General features: G+C 47.5%; 9 protein-coding genes across 9 annotated transcripts; 3 read left to right on the top strand and 6 right to left on the bottom strand.

Moving 5' to 3' along the window:
• Window positions 1-38: 38 nt before the first annotated feature.
• N7478_002284 (putative MFS transporter) lies at window positions 39-1,997 on the bottom strand (the record flags this gene model as incomplete). Its single annotated transcript, XM_056918498.1, has 8 exons — window positions 39-205; window positions 268-715; window positions 791-1,022; window positions 1,077-1,237; window positions 1,293-1,456; window positions 1,520-1,562; window positions 1,632-1,691; window positions 1,755-1,997. The coding sequence occupies 8 exons, from the start codon at window positions 1,995-1,997 to the stop codon at window positions 39-41; spliced, it is 1,518 nt and encodes a 505-aa protein (XP_056781656.1).
• Window positions 1,998-3,186: 1,189 nt separating this feature from the next.
• N7478_002283 (hybrid sensor histidine kinase/response regulator) lies at window positions 3,187-7,172 on the bottom strand (the record flags this gene model as incomplete). The annotated part of the gene is made up of 3 exons (XM_056918497.1): window positions 3,187-3,434; window positions 3,499-6,956; window positions 7,096-7,172. The coding sequence occupies 3 exons, from the start codon at window positions 7,170-7,172 to the stop codon at window positions 3,187-3,189; spliced, it is 3,783 nt and encodes a 1,260-aa protein (XP_056781655.1).
• Window positions 7,173-7,616: 444 nt separating this feature from the next.
• On the top strand, window positions 7,617-8,140 carry N7478_002282 (uncharacterized protein; the record flags this gene model as incomplete). Its single annotated transcript, XM_056918496.1, has 4 exons — window positions 7,617-7,625; window positions 7,760-7,834; window positions 7,927-7,997; window positions 8,071-8,140. 4 exons carry the CDS (start codon window positions 7,617-7,619, stop codon window positions 8,138-8,140), a joined length of 225 nt encoding a protein of 74 aa, XP_056781654.1.
• Window positions 8,141-9,075: 935 nt separating this feature from the next.
• N7478_002281 (aldo/keto reductase) lies at window positions 9,076-10,158 on the bottom strand (the record flags this gene model as incomplete). The annotated part of the gene is made up of 3 exons (XM_056918495.1): window positions 9,076-9,664; window positions 9,741-10,021; window positions 10,105-10,158. 3 exons carry the CDS (start codon window positions 10,156-10,158, stop codon window positions 9,076-9,078), a joined length of 924 nt encoding a protein of 307 aa, XP_056781653.1.
• A 648-nt stretch (window positions 10,159-10,806) lies between these two features.
• N7478_002280 (uncharacterized protein) lies at window positions 10,807-12,276 on the top strand (the record flags this gene model as incomplete). Its single annotated transcript, XM_056918494.1, has 1 exon — window positions 10,807-12,276. The coding sequence occupies one exon, from the start codon at window positions 10,807-10,809 to the stop codon at window positions 12,274-12,276; it is 1,470 nt and encodes a 489-aa protein (XP_056781652.1).
• A 961-nt stretch (window positions 12,277-13,237) lies between these two features.
• Window positions 13,238-15,631, bottom strand: N7478_002279 (uncharacterized protein; the record flags this gene model as incomplete). Its single annotated transcript, XM_056918493.1, has 3 exons — window positions 13,238-13,285; window positions 13,344-14,582; window positions 14,651-15,631. The coding sequence occupies 3 exons, from the start codon at window positions 15,629-15,631 to the stop codon at window positions 13,238-13,240; spliced, it is 2,268 nt and encodes a 755-aa protein (XP_056781651.1).
• A 3,556-nt stretch (window positions 15,632-19,187) lies between these two features.
• On the bottom strand, window positions 19,188-19,605 carry N7478_002278 (uncharacterized protein; the record flags this gene model as incomplete). Its single annotated transcript, XM_056918492.1, has 2 exons — window positions 19,188-19,394; window positions 19,489-19,605. 2 exons carry the CDS (start codon window positions 19,603-19,605, stop codon window positions 19,188-19,190), a joined length of 324 nt encoding a protein of 107 aa, XP_056781650.1.
• Window positions 19,606-21,253: 1,648 nt separating this feature from the next.
• N7478_002277 (translation initiation factor eIF2B subunit gamma) lies at window positions 21,254-23,019 on the bottom strand (the record flags this gene model as incomplete). The annotated part of the gene is made up of 2 exons (XM_056918491.1): window positions 21,254-22,746; window positions 22,839-23,019. The coding sequence occupies 2 exons, from the start codon at window positions 23,017-23,019 to the stop codon at window positions 21,254-21,256; spliced, it is 1,674 nt and encodes a 557-aa protein (XP_056781649.1).
• A 530-nt stretch (window positions 23,020-23,549) lies between these two features.
• Window positions 23,550-24,928, top strand: N7478_002276 (uncharacterized protein; the record flags this gene model as incomplete). The annotated part of the gene is made up of 2 exons (XM_056918490.1): window positions 23,550-24,239; window positions 24,305-24,928. The coding sequence occupies 2 exons, from the start codon at window positions 23,550-23,552 to the stop codon at window positions 24,926-24,928; spliced, it is 1,314 nt and encodes a 437-aa protein (XP_056781648.1).
• Window positions 24,929-25,624: the final 696 nt, after the last annotated feature.

Here is a 25,624-nt window from a genome sequence, read left to right as displayed (position 1 = left end):
TTCGTAAACCATAGCAGTAGTCAATATTCAGACGTGGATTAGACCAGATAGCGGAAGCCACGACTTCCAGCGCGGCCAAGAACGGCACCCTCAACCTCCTCACCATGATCGAGCTTCTTGTTGAGGCGGACGAGGATGAACCGAAGAATCGTAGCCGCTACGATGGCCATGAATGCGGTACCGCAATTTACAGCCATGGCGGGAACTAACACAGACGATCAGTATATAAAGACGAGAGCAAGAAAGGCTGGGAACATGAAAACTTACCAAAACGTGGAGCATCGCTGTCAGGGTACATATAACTAGCATAGATACTACTAGAATTGCTGATGGCATTAATCAAGGCAATAGCAGCAGCACGCTTAGCTGCAGGACGGGGCAGGGTATTTGAGATCCATCCCAGAGCCACGACGTATCCAGAATAGAAAGATGGGACCATCAGCATCATAGACAAATAGCGAGGGCCAGTGCCAGTGGTAGAGGCAGCGATAATAAAAGCTGCAACGGAAATATAGAGAGGAAGTGTAATATGGAAGTATCGTTCCCCGGTACGATCGGCATGCCATGCGTTAGCGAAAGCGCAGATGACGGCTAAGCAGTATGGTGGTGCGGTAAGGAGCAGCGTTTCGATGTTGCCATAGTTAAGGGTTTTGACAACGGTGGGAAAGAAGTTGGTGACGGAAGCAGAGGAAACGATACCCAAAATCAGGAGGGTCTAGTAAGAATAATTCATTAGCAAAGTTGTTCTTTTCAATATCATAGCATTGAGTCTGTGAGCTGCATGACATACCAAAATCCAAGTCTTGGGGTCGACAAATGCTAGCTTTGCGCCTTGCAGTAACGACTGTTGTTCACTGTCGACCCAATCATCTTCACCAATGTCTTCCTCTAAGCGCCAGACAGCCAACTGCTTTTCCTCCTCTGAAAGCCAAGGTGTGGTTCGGGGGAAATTAGGTAAAACCCAAAGGGCAACGAAGGCGACTACGATAGTAACAGCGCCCTCGATTATGAACAGCCATCGCCTATACTGTATGTTAGATGAATGTAGTTCATAACAAAACATTAGACTATCTTACCAAGCTCGGAGACCCATAGCACCTTCCATGCCGTTGATAATACCGGCAGCAATAAGTCCAGAAAAGGCACCAGAGAGCAAAGAACCGGAGTAAAGGGCTGCGGTGCGAAATCCAAGTTCTTTACGGGTATACCAAGCACTCAAGAAGTAGAGACATCCGGGCTAGTAAGAATAATTAGCAACGAAAATCGTGTCAAAATGCATTACCGTCACTCACAAAGTAGGCAGCCTCAATAAAACCCAGAAAGAATCGGATTACGACAAGACCAGCGAAGTTTTGGGCAGCAGCTGTAGCTGCCGAAATGATACCCCAGGTGACCATAGCCACGGGTAGGTAGATGGCAGGTTTTCCAAACTTGTTTAACATCAAGTTTGATGGAACTACATGTAACGATTGTTAGTTTCGAAGAAAACTGTCGAGCTTTCTCGTGGTTTCAAACTTACTCTGCATCAAGAGGTAACCCACGAACAAGATACTAACGCAGGTCTATAACCACAGTAAAACCACAGTATAAGTATAAATCAAAGTAGTCAGATGTCATCGCGCATAACTAACCGCATACTGGTTTCCATGAAGACCTAGATCCGACTCCAAACCAGCTAAACGAGCAGACGCCTTATCAAAGTCAGTACCACTGATCCAGTCCACAAATTATTGACAGATACAAATAGAACCCACAATATTGTTCCGATCCAGATAGTTCAGGATATACATGATAATAATCATAGGCAGAAGGCGAAGGTCAATCTTGCGAACCAAAGCCTTCTCAGCTCGGATTCGTTCTTCAGGATCTAAACCAGCGACATAAGGCGGTGCTTCTTTGCGCGGGTTGGGTTTGGCGGCATTAGCAACAATCTCCACATTGTCCACGTGTGCCTTGCTAATCCCCGTCTCAATATTATCTGGTTCTTCAGGGGACATCCTGTGTTGGTTCTTCGTGTAACGGGGGGAAGTGGAGCGGATGGGAAGCAGGATCACCCTTGTCAAGGCAAGGACGCGAGAACTAAAGAAGAACAAAGACTTGGTCTCAGGAATAGAGCCGGGAGGAGGTTGCAGGATATTAAAGCATGAAAAAAGGTGAAGAGTTAGGAATGTGAAAAGAAGGAAGATCAGATGAGGAAGGACGCAAGTTACCAAAGCCCAGACTGTTTTCAGCACGGATAAAAGCAAGACGCACGAGCTGGCTAGCGCTCTTTTTTTCCAAAAAATATTATTTCAGGGTCCAGTCACTAGCTCAGCTTCACGAGATCGAGTGGGGGTCGACCAGCAATAATGGAAATTACCAGGAGCACTACAATCCTACGATAAAAGATGAAATCTCGGGGTAAAAGGTTGGAGAAAACCCGGAGAACATGGGGAAGCGGGTCCCGAGTGTAATGTAACCCCACAAAGTCCGAGTCCGTCGCGACCCACCGAGGACTGCAGAAAGTCTTCATTTATGTTTGATACTGGGAAAGTCAGGGTCCAAGAACATTGGCAGACGTGGGGGTAGGAGAGAGTTGAGATCGGGAGACAAAAAGGCCGACCTAGATACCGAAAGGTAGTCTTGGATGGGAAAACTCTCGTGTCGGTGTCGGCCACGACAGGCTATCGCGGGGACCAGGTGTACTGCCAAGGTTAACACGGGCGAGATGCCTGTGGCCATTCCCCGGCCCGTTGTGATAAGAGGAGAAAAGAGGCAAAGATCGCCTGTTTGTGTTGGGGGTTCGAGTTCGACTGGGAGCCGCGGAGATACTCCGTGCAAGTCTCGGTGTCCTTGCTAGCGTGGGGGTATACTTTGTCTCCCACTCTAATGGTTCGATATCGGTGCGCAGATACTAGTATGAGGCAAATCGTATGACATCGCCAAGACTACGCTAAGGCTTGGAGAATGTGCAACATGACCTTATTGCACATTTAGCGAGCTCAAGATAAATTTCCCCCGGCTATATTCATCTTCCCATCTAGTTCTAACATGCCAAAGTGAGATATTTATGCAATCTTGTAATTTCCAACCGATCCAAAAGTGAAATGAAATTCAATAGTATGTATAAATAGTCGTTTAAAATGGTATCAAAAAAGTGGACTTCATATATACGCGCCAGGCTCGTGTACTCAAAAAATGCAAATGTCACCTCCCGGCATTCCCCGTCTCTGGTCGCGGCAGTCGTGGTTCTATAAGCGGCAAAAGGCTATCCAATCGGGCGGGCTTGGTCAAGAATGTATCCATCCCAGACGCAACAGCGGCGCGTTCGGTTTCCACTTGCGCCACGCCCGTCAATGCGATAATCAAAGTCCGTTCTTTATCCTGAACAGTCTTTTCAAATTCGCGGATTCGACGAGTGGATTCGATCCCATCCATAACAGGCATTGAAATATCTGTTAACAAGTTAGATCAGCATGAGTAAAAAAGAAATCAAAAGGGTATAAATTCGAAACGTACCCATCAAAATAACCTCAACAACACGTGCGTTCGCCTTGAAGAAATCAAGGGCCTCTTGTCCATTACGTGCTGCAGCATAGCAGTAGCCCAATTTCTTCATGTAAGCCACCAGAATCTTGATGTTGATCTCGTTATCATCCACCAAGAGGATTGTCCCAGGGATGATCCTATGGCAAGGTTGAACAGAAAGATAATCCTCAGCGGCCGCATTTTGGTCCCATCCCGGGGTGACGAGGAACGCGGGTGGGGTTAGAGAATTGGTGATCGCTTCTTTCGGGAGGGTTTTTAACGGCCCCGACGGAGTATTCAAAAGCGACATATTGTGTGAAGTTGAATCTTGAATCATTTTGCCATAGGACTGAATATCTGACGCCATGGAATTAGGACTCGGGGCGAATGGAGATCGATGCGAAGAGTCGTCGCGAAGCAACTGGCGTTGGACACATATCTCCAAGGATTTTGCTAATTTGTAAGGCCCGCAAGGCTGGCTGATAAATTCGAAGACTCCTGAGTTCTTTCGGTCTTGGGACGCCAATTCATGCGCAATCCTTTGAGAGGAACAGATGATAATGACTGGCGGGCTTGCTCGACCACGATAACGATTGCGAATGGGCAGGATACCATGATTTCCTAAAGCCAGAGATTCATGAAGGGCAATGTAAAAGTCACAATGGCCAAGGTGTATGTCAGATGGATCGACCAATTCGACCTTCATCTGGAACCAGTTTTCGCACACTCTATGAGTAGCTGAAAGTAGCGCCGCATCCCCATCAGATGTCGTATGAAGTATTATGCCGATAGTTTTCTCATTCACAAAAGCCCTCGTGGCTGGGGAGAATGGTTCATTATTGGAACTACCAAGTGGAAGACTATCCTGAGAAACATGGTCCAGTGTCACAGTCGTCACAACCTCTGTTCCGACGCCTTTTTGCGATGTGATTTGAATTTCACCACCAAGTGATGATACTATACGGTTGACGATGTTGATTCCAAGGCCATTCCCAATGGTAAGTTTATCTTCTTTCGAGAAAGCAGTGAATAATTCGTTCTTGAGGAATTCTTCTTCCATTCCGCATCCAGTATCCTTGATACACAACGTGATTTTTGACTGCAGAGCTTCACCGTCGGCATCAAACTTGACCGGATCGGCTTTGAGAGAAACATATATAAATCCTTCTTCCGTAAACTTCAAGGCATTGCCGAAGAAATTTGTAAGAATAACATGCCAAGCCCCGGGACGAGCGGCAAACTTCAATTTCTTGGAACGATCAATGTCAAGAACGACCTTGACATTATCCTCAAAATCGAAAGGATTAAAGGCGCTGCCGTTGGATGGTACTGGGTTTCGTGTGTCCGTGGCTTTGAGGAATGAATATCCTGCAAAAACCGTTTCAATGGCATCTTCCACGACAGCATCCAACTGAACAATGGAATATTGGTCTGTTTTCTTCAGTTGAGATTCTCCATGAGATTCTCCATCGCTTGCCGTTGCAAGATTCCTTGGAATTCGGGGTTCTGCATTTTTCGGTTTGGGCTGAACATCATTGATACTGGCATATTCCAAAAGTTGGTCTATTGACCCAAGAAGCGTAAAAGCACAAGATGAAATGGTATGCATAAATCCGCGTTGCAGGACGTCCATGGCAGTATCGTTTAAAATGTCCACTGTGCCAAAAATTCCATGGAGAGGCGATCGAAGCTCGTGAGAAATTCCCGCCAGCAAGTCCGATTTCGCTCGCTCGGTCAATAGAGCACCCAGTCGATGGATTTCCGCCATCAAACTGTGCCCAAATGCGAACAAGAAAGCCAAGTCATCGTTTGTAGTGGGGGCACGGTAAGGGGCCTTTGTCCATGTCAAGCAACCCGAGTACCATCTCTCTTTGTGCGAGTCCCAGAGTGGAGAGAATACGATACTACGAGCGTTAGGGGCGAGTTGTCGGAGAGTCGCCCCATCTTGGCGTAGATACGACTTTCGAGTTCTTTTAAACTTCTTGGCTCCATTCCGTGGGAGATTGCCATCACTCGTATCATCTGATGAGATAGACCCATCGGCGCCAAAATTAAAAACCCGGCCTCGTGGATACCGGCGTAGAAGCTGCGCAAGGAAAGTTTCAGATATTGCTACAGTGTTGTTGGTCAGGCGCTCCTTGTTCACGCTAGAGACCTCCGATGTCGCGAATCCAAGTATCTCACAAGGGTCCACAGAGTCTTTGCCGCAATTTTTAGGCTCTGGACCACTTGAAAGTTCTTGGAGTGGAGGAATTCCACGGCCCTTTGCTTCCTCCTCACTAGAGGAGCAACTTTCCAAGTTACTACCACTGTCAGCGTCATTCTTGGGAGGTTTCACCAAGGCATGTGGGGAACGGAAATTGGCATCGAAGAAAACAACGGCCTCCACCTCCATGCTCTCACGAACGATGTTGGCAGCGCGAGAGAATGTCTCTTTTATTTTGGTAGCATGTTTAGCTTTCGGCGGTTGCTTTTGAGACCCCTTGAATGATGGCGCGATGGCCGTATGGGATCCACGTCTATGTCGAGGATAAAAATAATCCCGCGACTCGATAGTTGAGGTGGCCAAAAGGTTTGATTGCGTGCCGAGGCTTATTGGCTTCTGGCTTCGGGTGGTGTCGAAATTTTGTGGGCGGAACGGCAATTCAATTTGATTGTTGTGGGCTGCTGTAGCCAATAAGTCATGCTCAAGAACTTGCTTCTGCTGCTGCGCTTGATTGATATGCCCTTCTCTGTCAAGGTCCTCGCCCGGGGATATTGGCGTAAAAGCACTCTCATGCTCATGAATCCACGCGTTGCGCAGCGAGCCTTTTCCTTCCAAAAAGCTTCCGAGTCCCACTATCATTCGTTCACTTCGAAGATAGTCATGTCGAGATCGAGTTGCATCTAGATGGTCCATAACCGTACAAGCGATGTCAGTCAAGAATTTCATCGAGCCATGATCCAATGGGTCGTGAGGCTTGTCGTCCAACACCGTATAAGATCCAATCAATATCCCCTTTGGGCTCACGATGGGACTACACGCCATAAAGCGCATATGGGGCTGGTTCACGACATCTGTATGATCTTTCAGCTCGTCGTCTTGACTCAAATCCGTTACAACTAACGGCTGATAAATGTCCCCCGTAGTCTGCGAATGCTTTACCAAAGATTTGCACAGACTACGCTGATAGTTGACCGTGCAACATCCAATCCATAACCCCTGGCGCTCATTGTCACTGGGGTCACCGCTCAGTCCCAGATTAGATGTGGCCTCGGTGAGTACGAACTGTGCACTTCGGCCAAATAGCGAAATCAGTGTCCGTTTGGCGTTTAACCGGAAAGTGCCCAGCTGAGCGAATGAGGTCAAAGCCGGATCCAGCGAGGAGCGGGCAACAGACGGCGTGGGTTGGGTGTCTTGATCGATATGGGGAAGGGGTTGCGCTTGCAGATGGTACGGAGGCAGGTACCTAAATGTACGAGTCACGGGGTCAGCTTTGTCGACTGGCGATCACCCATTCCAGTCTTTCCCTTCCATTTCCTTCAACTCTGTTCTATTCACTCAAGGCCAAGAGGTCCAGAGGTCGAATTTCAAGACATGTCACGTACCTAAAAGACTCGCGTTCCCTAGATGTCCCAAAGGCACCCGGAAGCGGATATGCTCCTCTGGATGTTGGATGAGCCATAGTACCGCAATTTAGATGATTCCCACGAATGGGTTTGACTTGGAAATAGCATCGGAGGCCCTTCAGTTCTTAAACAGACCAGGTGCAGTGTGGAAGGAGAAGTCCAAAAAGGGATCGGAGGGGGAATAAAGAAGTTCTTCAAGTGGGCGCTGCAGGAGGTAGGAAAAGCAATCCACGGTGCACATGATTGGGTCGAGGATCGACACGGATTGCCCGATAAAGCGTGGAGTGGGTTAGTGTTGTGCCCGATAAGAAAACTGATTGGGAAATTGATTGTGAGTGTGGATCGGGACTGGCTAAGACTGGATTTTTATTTTTCTTTCTTCCCTCCACCTTCTTCCTTTCTCCTCCTTCTCCACATCCCAACGCCTTCGTTTTTTTCTCTCTCGCTCGTTGTATTCCTCTCGTTTTAAAGTCAATCTTTACTTCATCACTCTCGCCAAAATGGGTAACGTACGCATTCTTCCCCTCAAATTCTTACCCCTCCATCCCCTCCCCGCCAAAAAAAAAAAACCAATTTGGCGGAGCGTCTCCTTGCGCTCCACCTCCCCTCACTATGCGCGCCATAATCTAACAATGTTCTGCAGGGTGCCAAGGCCAACATGAAGCGTGAGCGCAACGCAAAGGACGCTAAGGCTGGTCCTAAGTCGCAAAAAAAGACTGTAAGTCTATACCTATGGCACCTGTGGTGTCCTGCCCAATTTGACCCTCTATCCACAAAGTCTGTGCCACTAACATCGGAATCCACGAATAGAACGAGCAAGCCATGAGTATTCAATGTCAAACTTGCAAACAAACCTTCCTCCAGACCACTAAGGGTCCTGCGTGCGTATACCAATTCCTTATCGCATCTACTCGGGTTCGACCACTACTAACCCGATCTCATTTGATTCTTTAGTCTCCTTGAGCACGCCACCAACAAGCATTCCAAGGGCATGGCCGACTGTTTCCCTGGTGTCAGTGTCTAAGAACCCAGTTGGATAACACTTGAACACTTATCACTACAATTTCTTTTATTGCGATTGGCATGGATTATGGAGTTTGCATGGAAACCGAATACCCTCACCAGACCTACGGTGGGAGAGGAGAGACATCACCAGAGACTTAATCTAGGTCGCTAGATCTCTAGAAGCGTTGGTGCGTAGTGTGGTTTTTTTTTTTTGGAGTGCGGTGGTTCCGGGGTGGATGCATGTGGTGGCTTTTGGTGATCTTTGATGAATCTTCTCTTCTCTCTACTTACTAAAACTGATATATTTGATTCTACTTCCCAGCCTGGCCTCCTTGCTCACCATATACCTACAGTATTATACTGAACATGGCTAAACAGCTCTTCAGAGTGACATTGCCGGTGCTAAAACTGATACATCGACTAAATCAGCAGGACTCACCCTATTATCACATGGATACACTCCGGAGAACAGCCTTTAAATGGCATGGACATATGAACATAGACAGTCCGGATAATTCCAAAAAAAAAATCCAGGCTATTCCAATACAGGACTGGAAGTTGTTAGGATAACCTACATTATCCCGGTAAAAAAATCTGCTTTTTAGCGCCGCAATGAATCCACCCGTGGGGAGGAAGGATTCGTTCAACCAGTCTCTTTCAACTCGATATTCAGCAAACTTTGTTAATTTTTTACACTTCAAACTCAGAATGCTGGCATGTCATATGGCCACACTTAAATAATCTACACCGGAAAGCATGGCAGTGCCGATCTTAAACGTTCAATAATAAATGGTAAAAGAACCAATTTCCTATTCAATACATTTAATCTCCCAAGCAACATACCATGGATACCACTTACTTCTATAGTATAAACCGGACCCCACGAATCTCCCCCGGCTCCCATATCCAATAGTATCAACCTATCTTCAACTATCAAATTGTAAACATCTACACTCAATAGTACATCTCCTCACACCACTTATCCTCATCCGGATACTCCGCCCAATCCGGCGCATAAGGCTTCGGCAACCTCACCCGAAAATGATACGACTTTCCAACCTCCGTAATAACCCCCATCTCCTCAGAATTAAGTTCCAACCCCAAAGCCTGAAAATACTGCTGAACACGCTCGGTCTTCTTCGAAGTAGAGATAGAAACGATACCACGATTCAAAAGCCACCGCATCAAGACAGCACTCGAATCCACACCATGGTTCTTCGATATAGTATCCAATGGCTCGGTAAGTGGTCCACTCTTAGCATGCTTAAGAGGCATAAGACCAAAGTAAGCCATGACTGTAATATCCTGCTCTTGCATCCATGAAACAAAGTTGTTCGCTCGTTGGAAGTAGGCGTGATACTCCATTTGGTTCGCAGCGGGTTTTATAGTTGCTGTTTTGAGGATAGCTTCGAGGTGGGGACGGGTGAAGTTTGAGACACCGATTGATTTGGCTTTGCCTGATTGTTTAATATCTTCCATTCCTTTCCAGGTGGTCTGTAGTTCAGTGTCGGATTTTGCGAAATAGGGGCTGTGGATGAGGAATCTGTGAAATACTAGTATCAGTTCTCGGAACCATGGTCATGATGCTATATATAGAGATCAATTTAGAAAACACTTACAGGTCAACATATCCAAGCTGAAGCTTCTTTAAGCTTGTATCAATAGCTCGAGATACATTGTCAATGCTCTGGATAACCTTGGTAGTTACGAACAGCTCCTCTCGCGGAATGCCAGATTGTTTAATGGCGACACCGAGCTCTTCCTCGGTATTGTAACCTTCAGCGCAATCGAGGTGTCGATATCCCTGCTGGATGGCAGATTTGATCATATTTACCAGATCTCGGTCCAACGGGGCACTAGGATCACGCTTCAGCCATGCAGTTCCTGTCCCGAATCCCATCTAGAAAAAGGCAGTCAGTGATTTTTCCAGGTTTCCCTCTCAGAAGGCTGCGAAGACATAAGAAGGAGAATGGGGGAAATTACAGTTGGGATTGAGGCTCCATCGTTAAATTTCACTGTAGGGATAGTGGGTACCATGATTGTGGAGGGGGGATAAAATTGGGTTCAAGTTTCAAATAGGATGAAAGAGTTTGAATCTCGAGAACGGGCACTACGGACTTGATCGAAATATAAATAGAGGAATTGAGAGCACCCCGTACAAATGGAAGAGGAGAAGTGCGAGAAAAGAGTGGAGTTGATAAACGATGATTTGATCTTCCATGTACCAAGATGCACATAAGGATCCATACATTCGTAATGTTGACAGTAGTGTGGGGGCCAATTATCAAGCATTCCCCAAGGCTGTGATTCCTCTCCCGGCGATCATTATTTGCAATACCCACTACATACACATCCAAGGTTCAATAGTATTATGTATCAGTTCATTGCTATGCAGCTAGAACATTAACAATTTTCATGTTCCTTTACCACGAATGAGCGTGGCTATATCCGCCCGTAACCCCGAGGATATCGGCCGGACTAGCCGCTAGCTTTATCTGCCTAGACCGTTCAACACCTGAACCCCTGGTCTATCGCCAATGACCATCTCACCCTAGTCGTCCTGACCCTATAGAAGGCTGAGCGCATGACATGCGTTCCCCTCTTTTAAGTCGATTCACACTCTTCCAACGCCTAATACTATATCTCTGGGCCGTAGCGCTAGACATCAATAAACCCCCATCAAACATGTCTTCACAGCATCATGACATCTTGGATATCGAAGATGCACTAGTCACACCATCAAACCCAGCTCGAAACGACTACACCCTAGACTACACCCGCTGTTCAAGACTCCACAACTACATCGTCGGATATCTCTGGTCCGCGCAACACAACTGGGAAACCCCCAGCACAAGCGAGCTAGCAGCGCGTCCAAGAACCCTAGGCTACGAGCCTGACCACGATATCTCAGCACTCCGCTCTCGGCTCCACCCATCCGTCAACAAGCTCATAGACTTAACCTACGAGTCCGAGAATCAATTTTTCTACTTCGTGCACGGGTTAGATGCGCAACTTGCCGACGAATGGATACTAGAGCTATACGACGAATACAATCTTGAAGAGAGGGGTTTGGAGCGATTCGTGATTATATACGGGACTGTTGCCGATCTAGGCGGACACTGTATGGGCATGATATATGATCAGGAGCTTCATCGTGCAACGCTCACTCTGTCGCTTTGGAGTTTCGATAATGTTTTTCCCATTTCGGAGCATGATAATATGTGGTTTCCTTTAGAGACTATATTAAGTCACTGGATTGATCTTATTAAAATGGGGAAGGTAATCGCGCATGAAGATGAGGGTACTCCCGAGGAAGTGCGAAAGACTAGATCACAGATCGGTCCATGGTCGTGGTTTACATATTGTGAAAAGCAGGTTGATGATACAGTTGCTGCTATTGATAGATACACAGCTGCTATTGAATCTCGAATGCCAGAGGACTCCTTATTGGATTTATCACGAGATGCGCAATTTCTCACAAACGCAGATCTGGATGCTGCACTGGTTCCGAAAGAATGTTTTATTCGTTCTGTCTTGACGAGGATCAAAACACCACGATTCAACATGATTGCCCCAGGTCTTGCCGTTTCGCACGATAAGCAAGCATTTATAAATCGACAGCAATTCACCAAATCACCTCCAGTCAGTTCATTCGAGGGGGAAACCGTTGCGCCAGTTTTAATATTTGCATCTGCGGATAGCAGTCGCACGGTCCCGTTCAACGAAGAACTCAGACATTTGTTTTGCAGAACCAGGATCTGGGAAAAAACAACCTTTAATGAGAATGACCCAATTTATGCGGGGTTATACAGTGAGCCTACAGAGCGAGGGGCGCATGATAATGAAGAAGCGGGATTTCGTCTCGTTTTGCCGTTTGCGTTGAGACCTGATTATAGAGATAATGGCGCAAGGAAGAGCGATGGGTCGCATGTCAGTGCTGGATCGTTTACTGAGCTCTTCCAGAATGGTGGTTACTATGCGTTTGGAGGGGAACATAGATCTCAGCGATTAGAAAGACTTATGAATCAGTGGGAGGAGATGGTTGAAAGTGGTGTGTGGACGGTTGGTGTAGATGGGGTGGAGGGGGGTATTGATCTGTTTCGAGATGCTGATCGAGGGGCCTGGAGGGACTACTGGATAGCTCCTTCATGGTAGTGCCAGTGATGACCTTGGATATAACACGATACATAGTACATGGATGCACCTCAAGAGCTGAGCCTCGGCCTCCAGTTAAACAATGGCAGTTGAGCAACGCGCAAGCGTACGGTTTCTATATCATTCCAACCTACAAGAATAATGCTCGTTACGTTGTACTCAGCCTGACCGAATCCATGGATAACTCCATTCAAGACAAGTACATGTTTTTGCGCAGATACATAACACCCCCCACCCCCCCCTCCCCCACAGATACAAAACTACTGACAAAGAAATAAACTAAACCAAGAAAGTGGAGAAACAATGAGATCCCAAGTGGGCATAATGCAGAGGAGCTCGATTTTATTGTAACGAGCTGGATGATAATGGAAATGGTGAAAAGAAGAGGGCCTAGAAATGACCACAGACAAATGATTTGCTAGAAAACAAAATAGAAAGCAGCCCAGTAGTGCCCACGCTCCTGATATTCGATGACAATGATTCGAATGCACGCGGAAATGACAGAAGATGAGAAAGAAATTGATCGAGAACGAGGACCGTCGCGCCTATTGGTGGCAAGGAAGAAAGGGAGTAGACAATCATTAGGTCAACGCCTGAGGTAAATAACCCCAAGTGTTGGAACGAGATAAGCATCAAGGCTTGAATTGGAACGAGCCCCACCGTTTTGATAAACAAGTGGCCTCCAAGACCAATAGAGGCACAGACGGGAGAAAGAAAGAAGTTGGAACGAGAGCCGGGATTGAATGTAAGCGCCGCATCACAAAAGCATTAAGGCACAAGGTTTCATGGGAAGTGAGCCGATCAAAATGCTAGTCGGTTCGGTAGCGGGTGAATGAACGAAAATAAAATAAGAGAATAACCCCAAGTCGCCGGATTTTATGCAGGATCTATGGACAAGGATGCAGGGCTTGGCCGATTCGAAGTTGAGAGATAAGCCATTGCAAGGCATTCCTGACCAATTTTAAATAAAGTGTGTATAGATCTTGGAGTTTTCGTGGACCTCCATCTCCTGTTAAATGATTAGATTATTTAGAGTCCGCGGAATTAAGGGGAGGGGTTCGACATACCATCTTGAAGTTATTGATCTCCTCTCGGATTTGCTGAGCAAGAAGAGGAGTTAAACGATTACATGTAGCGATCTCTCCACGGCGGTCGTACTCTCCAGGAGGCCATGTTTCGTGGAATTGAATACGCGGACTGAAAACGATGTTGCGGCCGCCACCTGCCTGAGGAGTAATGGGAGCGCTTTTCGCGTCGCTGCTTGTGTATCGACCTCCACCAGAAAGGAAGTAGTCCTCTCCGGCAATGGTTACCTGTTCAGTTGGGCGAGGGCTGGGTTGAGGCGTCTCGTTAGGAGTGGCTGGGGCACTGGAATGTGGGGAGTCGCTGCCGTTCAGTGCATTTGCTGGTGCTGAAACTCCGTAGTCGGAATGGGTTTTCTTGAGGATTCCTTTCCGGACAGCCGCCAAGACTTCTGCTCGTTCACGGTCACCTCCAACAATGCTTTTACGCGTTCCATTGGGGTCCGAGACAATTTTTTGTTCTCTCTCACGAATGGATGTGGAGCGACGAACTTCAGATCCAGGGCCCTCTACTTTGGGGAAGACAGTTCCACCACGGGGCATGTCCGTCGGATCGGAATTAACGGCCACGCTCTCACGGTCCGCTTCCACATTAACCACTGAGATTTGAGGCAGGGCCATTGGCTCCGTGTTTGCGCCTTCCACGGAATTGATGCTGGCGACAGACTTGGGACGGAACAAACCAACCAATGATCGAGTGGATTTCTTCATACCCTTACCCATTTTACGGAGCATCATGGAGGCCGATGAAGCCGTGGAGGAAATAGAGAGAGCATCTGTCGATCCAGAGAAGAATCCTCCTTGGTGGCTATAGATACTTTCACCCAATCCACTGGCTTCTTGCAGCTCGGCAATAGCGGCCTGCTCGTCGCCCAGCTCCTCTCGCAAAGCTTCACGACGCGCCTTCTCTGCTGCAATTGCTTCGCGCTTGGTTTGAGATGTCGCCTTCAGAAGCTCCGATGCGCTGCCGAAGGAGAAAGCACGCCTCAGACGTGACTTTCCGGGGCGCTTGGAATCATTCTTCAACTCGGCCAGGCGCCTGGCTGCAGGGGAGTCAGGTGCAGGTGGCGACGATGCCTTTGTTTCAGCCTTGGCTTTGGGCTCGGCTGGCGGGGTTTCTGTTTCTGTGGAGGTCGAGGCCGGTTGCGATAGAGGGGACGGTTTGCTCGCTCGCTTTTCTTCGGCCTTGCCAGAGGCGTTGGCGTCGGGGGTCTGTTCACGTGCCTAGAAAACAGAAAACCGTTAGCTTGCTACCCTTTATTATGCAATTGAATGTTCAAGGATTGACCTACCGAAGAAGCCGAAGAATGTGTCGAGTGAACGCTCCCTGAGCTTCCTCGGTGCGAGTGGGATGACTGAGGACGCTGATTCGTATCGAAAGCGATGAAGTCATAAGGACCAGAGGCCGGTTGTTGCTCAGACGGGGAAGGCAACGGAAGTTGTAGATTAGGATATGAAGCAGGATCCATGCCTCCCATGCTCCTCCTCCGATATCGCTTGGCAACTTCTGGTTGAGATCGATCTACGTGAGATGCATCATCTACGCTAGAATAGCGATTGTGACCGTTCGACCGGGGAATACCAGCGCGAGGTGTGTGCGTTTCAGTTGTCTGTTCATCGGATGCGGGCGTGGGAGAGGTGGTGGTGGTAGAGGTGGCGGGAGAAGTAGATACAGGATGGGGTGCTGGAGGAGCCGGAGATTGGGAGCGTTGGTTTGAACGGCGGTAGCGGTTCGGAGAGGGTTTGACGGAGCCAGCAGGAGAGGATATGGTCATGACAGAGGGAGTAGGGAGATTGGCAGTGGATAGGGGACGGAGCGGCTGGTCCGTTCTGGGTTGGCGCGATGGGATGGCGCTATCATCCTGAGAGACATGGGAACGCGATGAGGTTGAAGAAGAAGTTGATACAGAACCAGCTGCAAGGTTAGAGACTCGGAGATTGGACCCGGACTGAGCCATCTGGGGCGGCCCCTGGATGGTGGGGGCAGAGAAAGCACGATGTTCTGGCCGCAGATGGGGGGACCACGATTGTCGATGTTGCTGAGCAGTGGATGTGTGACTCTGGTTTGGAGTAAACGCATAAGGAGCCACAACTGGTTGACCTGCTCGATAGGTACCCGAATTGCCAGCATTGAATGTGGTCCACGACATATTCTGGAACCGGGCTGAGTTCTGGGATGGAGAGGCAAAAGTGCCTGAGGAGGAAGAAGGGCGTGTCTGGAGCACGGGAACGGTGCCGGTCTGTTGCGGGATGGTTTGAACCAACGCAGCCATATTGTTTCTTTCCGCCAGAATGTTGAAGATCAAGGATCAGGAGAGTCCGGGTCGGTCGAGAATCTCTCGACAAGGAAACTCGCAGATCGAAAATCGGCGGAGGGAAAGGATGATCTTGATGTCGTGTCAAGGCAGATGGGTCAAACGCAGGGCTATCAGGAATGAGGTGTCAGTCGCGAATTCAGGAGTATGTTGAAGTTCTCTTCGGATAGAGAGAGATCGTGATCGGTAAATCGGCAAATAGGCATTAAGAGGGAGGAGATTCGAAGGGAATGGAACGTGGATATGGATTCAAGTGAAAGATTTGATATTTTTGATGAAAATTGAATTTCTCCTTTTTTTCTCTTTTTTGTGGCGTGTGATGTTGGGGGGGTTGGATGGATGAGCAACAACGCGTCAGCCAGGGGGAACCATACCTGTTCTAGATAGCCGGGGGACATAACAGTATAGTGATACAACGATTAAGGGACAAAATGGAAGGGAAGAAAACGCTGGATGCCAATAGAATGCAGGGAACTCGAAACCAGGCGAGTTGTCGGAAAAGAAAGGTGGTCAGAGGGTTGTGGATGAGACGATCTAGGCCATGTACAAGGGAAAGGTAAAACACGATGGAAAAAAAAAGAACCCCACGAAAAGAAGAAATTGAGAAGAAAAGAAGAAAACCCCGAAGTCCGCTGAAAAGGCACTTAATACAAAGGATGTGCCGGACTGATGGGAAGTGGTGAGAAGGGGAGGGGATGGAGAAGAAGAGGAGGAAGAGAGAGAGAGAGAGAGAGAGAGAGAGAGATTAGGGAGAGAGAAGGGAAGGGGAGAGGGGTGAGAGTGGCAGTTTGGACATACAGTAGTATGGGGGATACACTATGGGGGATGGCAAAAATAAAAATAAAATAAAATAAATCAACCAGAATAGAAATTAGTATAGTTGAATTTCATTTATTTACCAAATGATTAATAGAATAATATAAACAGCTAATATTCTTTCTCTTGATCTTATTGTAGTCTTGACACTCTTCATAGTCTTCTCTCTCACTATCACGACTCCTTTTAAGGGGGAACCCGGACACCAATGAACCTGAGCATGGACCCCCTACTCTTAACTCCATCAGGGGATTTTACATGATCTGCAATGTCAAAGCAAAATTTCAGGAGATAATTTAATTTAATTTACAGAGAAAGAAAAAGAACAAGACATGGTATCAGTACAAAAGAGACATCATGTTGTGCAATATAATTCATTACTACTACTACTATATCATGATGTACACCATACTGGATACTACAACTTGAAGATAGTACTGGATACTGGATACTGGATACAATTCGCAATTTTCTTAAGATAGCTTCAGCTGCATAAATAAATCCACATCCCAAACCCCCCCCCCTCTCTCCGTAAAATTGGCGAAATATATCCACCCGATGCTCTAAGTGCAACGCTATTCCTCGACGGGCTTTGTGGTTCCCCGGCCACAGCGAATCCACTCTCGCTCGGCGAGACATGGCGTTCCGTGCACCACCGCACGTGCGGGACAGAGAATCATGAGAATCAGTAAGATGAGATTTGATTCTAGCTGATTATTTTCAGCGTGATGTTTTAATATAATATTTCAACTGGGGAGGAATCTAAACTACGCTCCCGAACTATAACCATAACCATACTGTCATGATTCATGATTATCCACCCCAGCTCCAAAATGCAAACTCGGGAATTTTCCAGCGAGCTGCCCAGGTGGTTCCATGGATCCTCTTCCCGGTGGGTTGTCGCAGTCTGCAACTTTCCCCCCAGGTACCCGGTGAAACTATCTGGGTCCAGGAAGGACGAAATCTGGGAAGAGTTTCAGCCAGGGCCAATTCCGCATGTCTGATCAGCCTGATCTGGTCGGGGAGACCGGTAACCTTGTACTGTATTGCGGATGAGGCTGAACGGGAAAGGAAGAGACAAAGAGACAAAAGGACCGGTTAATGATAGGAACACAGAGCTAATTGTGTTTGGTTCGTGGGAATCTGGGAACTAGGAACTAGGAACTTGGAACCAAGCGGGGTGGTTCATTCCCCTAATCTAAGCTTTCAAATTGTTTGCTATGAATGACTATCTAATGTATCCGTACATGTCATGTCTTGGTAGATAATGCAAGTCGGAGTACCTACATGATAGTGCATCGCCTAGCCTATACGCTGATACGCCCACCAAGCAAAATCCAGCGACCATGACGTTATTGGCGTAGAGAGCGCCCGGATAGATACAGACAAGCAGGCCAAATTCCTATGAAATGAACAAGCAAAAAATGAAATAAAATAATGATCCGTATCTCAAATCGAACCGGTGTTTCCACATCCTTGGAACCTGAGTTTCTTCCCCAGATACGGAAAACAGAGCACTATACATCCAACCTCAACCTCATCCTCAAATTCAAATTCAAATTCAAATTCTTATCTCCCTGCCCCTCTTTTCTGTCTCGCGGCACAAATGATTTTTCTAGGTCTCCACAATAACCGCAAACCACATGTGGCCGACGGTAGCTTCGTATGTACATGATCCACATTCCACACAAGAGACCACTCCTCTTCCCGCGTGATCGACATTGCCCCAAATTCCCATGCACCAACCCTGTACTGGCCTCAGCGTGTACTTTAGTTCAGTCCGGAGTATGAGCGAGAAAAAGTGAGCGAGAAAGAAAAAACGGAAAGGCTCTGCCACGCCATGAAATTCCCACCACTTGAGGGGCGAGCGGGATAAAGATCCGCAATCCTGACTGGTTTATCCTTAAAATCCTCCTCCCCCGGTCTAATTTACCTGCATTAGCGCCTACTCCATCCGGTCTGGCATCATTATTGACTCTTCCTGGTCTCCAGTCTCCAGGTGGGAGCCTAGGAAAAGAAAGAAAGAGGGGCGGTTGGAGCTAAGATGGAAGTCCCGATGGCGTCTTCGGGGATACAAAATGCGAGGCCACCATAATCACTACTCACTTCTAAAAAAACAAAAGAGCGATCGCCCATGAATATACGAGCATGACTCGGAATCCCTCCCAGAGACCGTCAGCATTCCGTCTCGAATTACCTACCCCAAATAGCGTCTCCTCCGTGCATGAACCACATCATGTTCCACGCAACAGGATTGGTAGAATAAAAAAAGACTCAAGCAAAATAAGATAAAAAACGCAAGCCAACAAAGTCGCAAGTGGAGTCTCTGGATTTAAACCAACTGTAGATACGAACTTGATCTTGAAAAAATCACTCCAAACCCGAGATACGAAGTACTAGTATCCCAACCAACCTCCAACCAAAGAAAGTTAGAAAACCACAATCCAAAAGTCGGAAATAACAAAAACACCGACCCAAATACGAAATCCAATCAGCTCTCTTACCACAAATAACATTAGCCGACTTGCGTCCGGGGAAGCACAGATGTGGAGGCCAGCGGTGATCATACCGTTGTGCGCCTCGCACCGTAAGTTCCGGTCGCGCAGACCAAAGAGACCGTGCGTGCTCAGTGCTCCAAATGTACATACATAAAGTACGTACATCATTACATCTGCATCTCGGCATTCAATCACCGAGGTCAGAGTGCTGTGCTGTACTTACTGGAACCTTCAACCCGATACTCGAGGGCGGGGACACTGTTCCAACAACGACTCGGAGGTACATCTACTTGTAGGAAGATGTAAATCTCGATCGCAAGGTCCCGCCACAAGAACCGTTTGACAATTCGATGAAGGAGATTAAAGCGACTATACCCTGGTACATACTTGGCGTAGTATTCCCATCCCTGCAATAATAGATCTGACACAAGTATAGAATCAGATCTGTAGCAAGATAAACAAAACTCAAACGATTCTCCTTCCATATATCCCTGCACGTACATCGAATCCCTTCAAAAAACCAACTACTGTAACGTTTGTCCGAATTCCAACCGGTTCCAGCCAGTGAAGCCGAATATCATACGATTTGTAGAGGATACCAGTCCCCACCGACTCCATTATTGACGGGAAAGTACTCCACCTGAAAACAAGTATTGCAGTACATAGACAGAGAGTGTGAAATTTTAAATCTCCTAGAATAAAGAGTGATCTATACGATAACCAAACAGAGGATAGATGCAACCTAATCTAATCCGGTGCTCCGTAGTGAGAAAGAGAAAAGAGGCATGGGTACGTCGCTACCAATAAGGTGGTCCGGAGATCTAAGCCTTGTCATATCCTGACATCAACGTAATCTACATAGGCGAACGGACCATCATAAGAATCAGCGCGGAAGATGTGGACACTGGGTATCGTGCTCATGAACAGATACATCATGATAGTGACAAAATCCAAATACCTACATTGTAGCACGACAGGAACGAGATATCACGTCAACAAAGACAACGATGAATAGAATCAGCTGACAGATTTAAGTGCTTTAGAGCTGGGATATCCATATCTAGTCGCAGTATGAACTTGGAATCAAAGTCAGCCACAGGGGTTAAAGAAGGCCAAGAAGGTAGGTAGGAATAGCGAGTCTTCAAGAGATATCTGTACAGCCAACTCTAAATCACTAACTACCACCTACTACCTAGCATCAAGAGGTATAGATAAGAATAAACCCGAAGCACTCTTCACAACTATTTCAAATACACAGCGAAAGTAAATAAAGAAGGACTTTAAATATTTACTGTACAAATTACTGCTCATACCTCTTCTAAGTATCTCGCGCTATGATACCCCCGCCATTGACGAATGAAGACCCAAGTCTATCCCGGGACCGCCGAACTCCCAAATACGGGTTCAAGTTACAAGCAAGATGACGTAGCATTACTCAAAATGTTATGTATTATGTATAAGCATAAAAAAGAATTAAACTCAAGTCCGATAAACGCTTCGCACTAGCCCGTGCATGCCAGTGCTCACATAACCAGATAGACAAGCATCCAAATTGGACTTTCCCAGTAGAAAAAAATACTAGTAAGCTTCGCCGATTTAAAAGACCAAAGAAGAAGGCATTTGATATAAGCAGAGCTGGCCAGACCTGAAAACCGACAAAATCCTCGACTTCAGCCCAGAACCAGAGGTCACATGGCGATGCACAAGTTGTCAACCATTGGCATCAGTATCACGACAGATTGATCACGGTGCAGAAGAGGTGACACTGGACATGCTTTTATGTACAGATACAAGTGGTGCATGTTCGGCGAAGAGCGGATCTGGGCTTATTGGGAATCTCGGTCAACTCAACTCAGCTGCATGATCTTGGGTTTCAATTTCGATTTCAATCTCAATTCTTGTCTGATGTATCCTGGTTATTGGGGATGATTTTAGTTTTGACTATGGGGCGACAAGGCTGGGGATACGAATTGAGGGGGAGAATGTTCGATACATGCTACCTATCAGGTGGCCAGTTTTGGGCTGTTGAATGCTAATATATGCACATGTGTGCCAGAGTTTGAGTATGTATGCCTTCTGATTTAGGGCACTAGAATGGGTTGAGATGAACCATGGGAGTGTGGTGGGTTCCTGTTTCTTCATGCTGTTTCTATAGAATTGCATTTCTATGTAGGTATAAACCTTTTTAAGATCGTAATTTCTATCTCGTCAAGACATAACGGTATAAAAAACAGAAGAGCATCAAGGTAGACTCTGTCTCAATACATTAAAACTCGTCATCAAAATCCCCCCCAGCTTCACCATCATCAATGCCCTCAAAAACCATGAACTTTTCGTTCTTGGCATCCGCCTCGTCCTCAACAACGTTACCATCTTGGACTTCGCAGTCCTTGAGTTGTGCTTCACGACCAATCTTTGCTCGCTTGCCAATAACACATCCGGAAAGAACAGCGCGAGGACCAACAGTTGCGCCATCCATAAGAAGACAGCGGGTCAATCGTGCACCAGTCGAAATATGGCAGTTGGCTCCAATTACTGATTCCTTGATGACACACTTCTCCTCCACAGTGACATTCTCCGCAAGAAGACAATCAGTCTTTGTGACTGTAGATCGTTGAGCCACGCCGTCAGGGTGCGCGATCTTTTGATTGTGAGCGAAAGGCGATGCTTGACGCCCAGCTTCTTCGGTAGATTCCAGCTTAGCTAGACGGAGAGATGTAGAGAGTAGAATAGCGGTGCTGTCGACACGGCGGACAAATGGTGCTGATCCTCGTTGCACATAGGCGAGAATTGGCGGTACTTCAATTGTCTTGGAAGACTCGTTGGATGCCTTTACGCGGGACGCATAAACAGGCGGCGATTGAGGCTTCTCGACGTTAGAGCCAATCTTAGTGGTACTCATGCCTCGAAGATCAATCTCATCTTCTAATGATTCGCCATCCTGGCTACCAGTCTCATGTTGTCCATGGCTTTCTTTTTGGAAGATCTCCTTCATGCCAAGCTTATCCGCAAGCCCCTTTTGCCAGCCAGCCTTAGCCCAATAGCCAAGAATATCCTCGCTGACAGACTCAAGCTTCTCCTGACGAGCGAGTTCTTTAACCCAGTAAGGGAAAACATAAAGATGAGCATCCCGATAGCTGGTCAGCATCTTCACGTTGGGATGCTGTTCAATCAAAGAATGACGAAGAAGGAAGCCCTTATCCTTCTCCATTTTCTCCTTCAGGGTATCCATCGGCATAGAAAGAACCAATTTCGACAAATTAGATCGCACTGATTGGGGCCCATCAACCAAGTGAGATACCGCGGGCGCCTCATCCTTATCTTGCTCAAGCGGCGCAACTGCGACAAAATCTGTCGATTCACCCTTGACACTCTCCTCGCGACCCTGTGTCTGATAGAATACACTAAGACCACCTCGTCGGCCACCTTGTTCACCACCGGGGGCTGAAGAGACAGGCCCATGGGCATTCTTGCCCTCCGATAATGTGCTCCCTCCAAGTGCACCCTGTGACACCATCCAAGCCTCAATTAAGGATTCTCCTGGGATTTCGGAAATGAGGTCGCAAGGGAGGAGAAGAAAATCTGTCTTGATACAGGCTTGAATTTCTGGAAGACGAAGAAGCTCAGCGGTACCCATTGTCATCTCGAGTCCTTTTGGGGCGATTACACGGGGCGATGGAAGGGCCGTAAGGTGTGGGTTTTGTTGCAAAGCGGCCTGGATAGGAGCGAGGGAGGTAGGAGGGGTGATCAATGTGATATCTAAACGTACAGTGAGAAACAATCTCCCAAATAACCTTCTCTTCTAGACGTTCTTGGATATGGTCTAGAATCTGCGCTGCGATAGGACATACCGGTAATTCCTGCCCGCAATGCATATGTCATTGGGTAGTAGAGCATGACTCTGTTTCCAACTGGGATGAGACATTTTGGATACTCCTCGGGGTTGGCAGTAAATGTGTTGAGAGAAACACCAGGACCACATAGGATGATGGCCTGGAACCCGCTTTGGGGAACAGGAATAGAGGGTGCCATTTTGGTATGAGCCCCGCGGGGCAGGAGGTATGACTCGTCGGAGGAAGAATGCGAAACAAATAGGCTGAACGCTTTCTTGAGGAGCTCGGGATAGCTCAATTATAGGGCGCGTACTTTTGATATGCCGTGCTGTGAGCAATAGCAGCTTTTTACTGGGTTCTGTTGAAGCTCTGGGGCTTTGTAGGGTGCTCTATGACTCGCCTGCTTTGACTACTTTTTTTCGATTCAGATGCGCTCACGTGCCGATAGGAGCGGATGAGTCAGCTTTGACCCGCCTCCAGATTTAAATCGGGGCAAACAGTGCAAACAGAGTGTAAACACCGCGGTTACTAGGTAGATTCACCAGCCACATGTTTCCGTGCTCCGAGGGTCGAGGTCCCTCCCCCATCTTTCTTCTCTTTCTCTCATCCTAAGTCAACCATCCACTTTTGGCCTCCCCCGCAGGAGGTGTGAAATGTGAATTGCGGGCCTTGCGATATCGATTGATTTCCTAGATGCGCCTTTTCTAAACGACATCCCCCGCGATCGCAATGTCTTTCCCTCAGGACCCCCGGCGTCGTCGCGGTGGAGCCGGCACCGGTTTCAGCTCTACAGGTGGAAGAACTGCCATGGGGTACTACATTCCCTTGGCTTTAACTGTGGGTGTAGCTGCTGTGAGCATTGCTGCATGGATTTGGAGTGAACGACACGAAGACGACGACGAGGAGGACGAAGTGCATCATGACGACGGACAAGGTCATTACCCGCCCCCCCCCGGCGCTGCTGGAGGCGCTTACCCTCCACCGGGCTATCCCGCAGGCCCCCCAGGGGAGTATACGCGAGATATGGCTCCTGGTGACGCTTCATATGACCCGAGCTTCATGGGTCGCATGCAGGGCGCGTTGCGCCGAACCCCGAGCCCCCAACAGATCTTTGATGGCGCAAGCCGCAAAGTAGTCGCTGGAGTTGCTGCTGCGGGTCAATTTGTTGGAGGCGCACTCACATCTATCAAGGAGGAAAACCGAGACCGAGGCGACTTTGAAGACCATACGAGATGGTCTGAAGAGGCTCAAACTCGGGCGACTGAGAGAAGCCAACAGCCAATCGAGACAACCATGAGTGGTGCACTACAGGGCCGCGCACCTGGACAACATGCGTTCGAGAAGAAGAAAAAGACTGTTGTTATTGTAGTATCCTCTCTTACTCCCGTTGACTCGGATGATTTTGTTTCGGAACACGCCGTGAGTAACGACCCTGCCCTCTATTGGTATTTGGAATTGAATTTTGCTGACTTATTTACGTGCAGTCTATTCTCTCTCACCTTCCTGAACATGTGGACTTGGATACATCTCGCATATTTGTCTTGATCTATGCCCCGAACTTGAAGCATGCCATTGGTCAAGGAAGCGCTTCGCGCGCAACCCAGTCAATCACCTCATCCTACTCTAACATTGCGGCCGAAGAGGCAAACTCTTCTGGCGAGTTGGTTGGCGGTGATCTTGCCAAGGTCGAGCCTCGACAGGATGATGAACTTGAGGGCCAATCACCTTCCTTCCGCACTCTCTATACACAGGCCCAGGCTCTTGTTGAAAAGGAGAATATGATCATGCCTTTCAACACAAACAGTGGATACGTCCACCTCGTTCGCCATCTGTCACCAGACCTTGTCTATGTTCAAGAATCGTTGACAGGAGATAAAGGTGACCCCGTTCAGCACATTTCCGGTTGGGTTCGACAGGTCATTGTCGTAGTTGGCGACGAGGGTGGTCGTGGCGGTCTCATTGACAGTGACGATGAGTCCGCTCTCGCCGACAAGGGAGAGAAATGGTGGCAGAAAGAGGGTACCACCGGCATTGGAAAGCGAATCGATATAGTTGATTCGCTCCGCGTTGGTGATGATTGGCGGCGCCGAGTGCGTGGCCTGGATTAAATGAAATCCAGTGCCTTTTCCGCGTCCAACGATGTTGATGTTGATATTTGTTCGTTTCTGCCTGTCCATACTTGTTCTACTGTACTCCTTTGCCCCGTTTATGATTGTGCTTTCGATTCCCCTCCGATTTTTTACCTTCCTTTCCACTTTCCTGGTGGATTTGTCATAATGCAGCCTTGGGTAGAAACCTTCTTCTACTATTTAACAAGGTTCACACGGTGCTAAGCGCGCCATCTTGATAGCTTATAATGCATTCACATTATCCCGAGCATAAAAGAAATGTAGTATTTTCTTCTGTGGTGTGATATATACCAACTTTCTAACATGTATCAAGAACTCTCATATTCAGTACAAGGTTACTTGATTCATGTTTTTTACCATTCTATTCCAGTGCGTCGCCCGGTAAACCTTTGTCACCAGCCATCAAAAGGGGGGCAGGCTAGGACTTGTTCCTTGTTTCGCTTTGATATACGTCAGGGTGAGATTGAAGGTTCAATGACGGGTCACAATGCATCTCAATTCAATGCAGCTCTTTCTAGGTACTTTACACAAATAATGACAAACAATGTGAGCGGTTCAATTGATCACATAGATCGAGAATGTGACTACAGGTCAGTAGGGCCCCACTGAGATCGAGGATGGAGTCAATATGTTTCTGCCTAAGGCTTCAAATCAGTCAAATCTAGTCCTAATCCG

This window comes from Penicillium angulare, assembly GCF_028827245.1.
Source record: "Penicillium angulare strain IBT 27051 chromosome Unknown utg000003l_segment0_segment0, whole genome shotgun sequence".
Lineage (NCBI taxonomy): Eukaryota > Fungi > Ascomycota > Eurotiomycetes > Eurotiales > Aspergillaceae > Penicillium > Penicillium angulare.
This window is presented reverse-complemented; position numbering and strand designations above follow the sequence as displayed.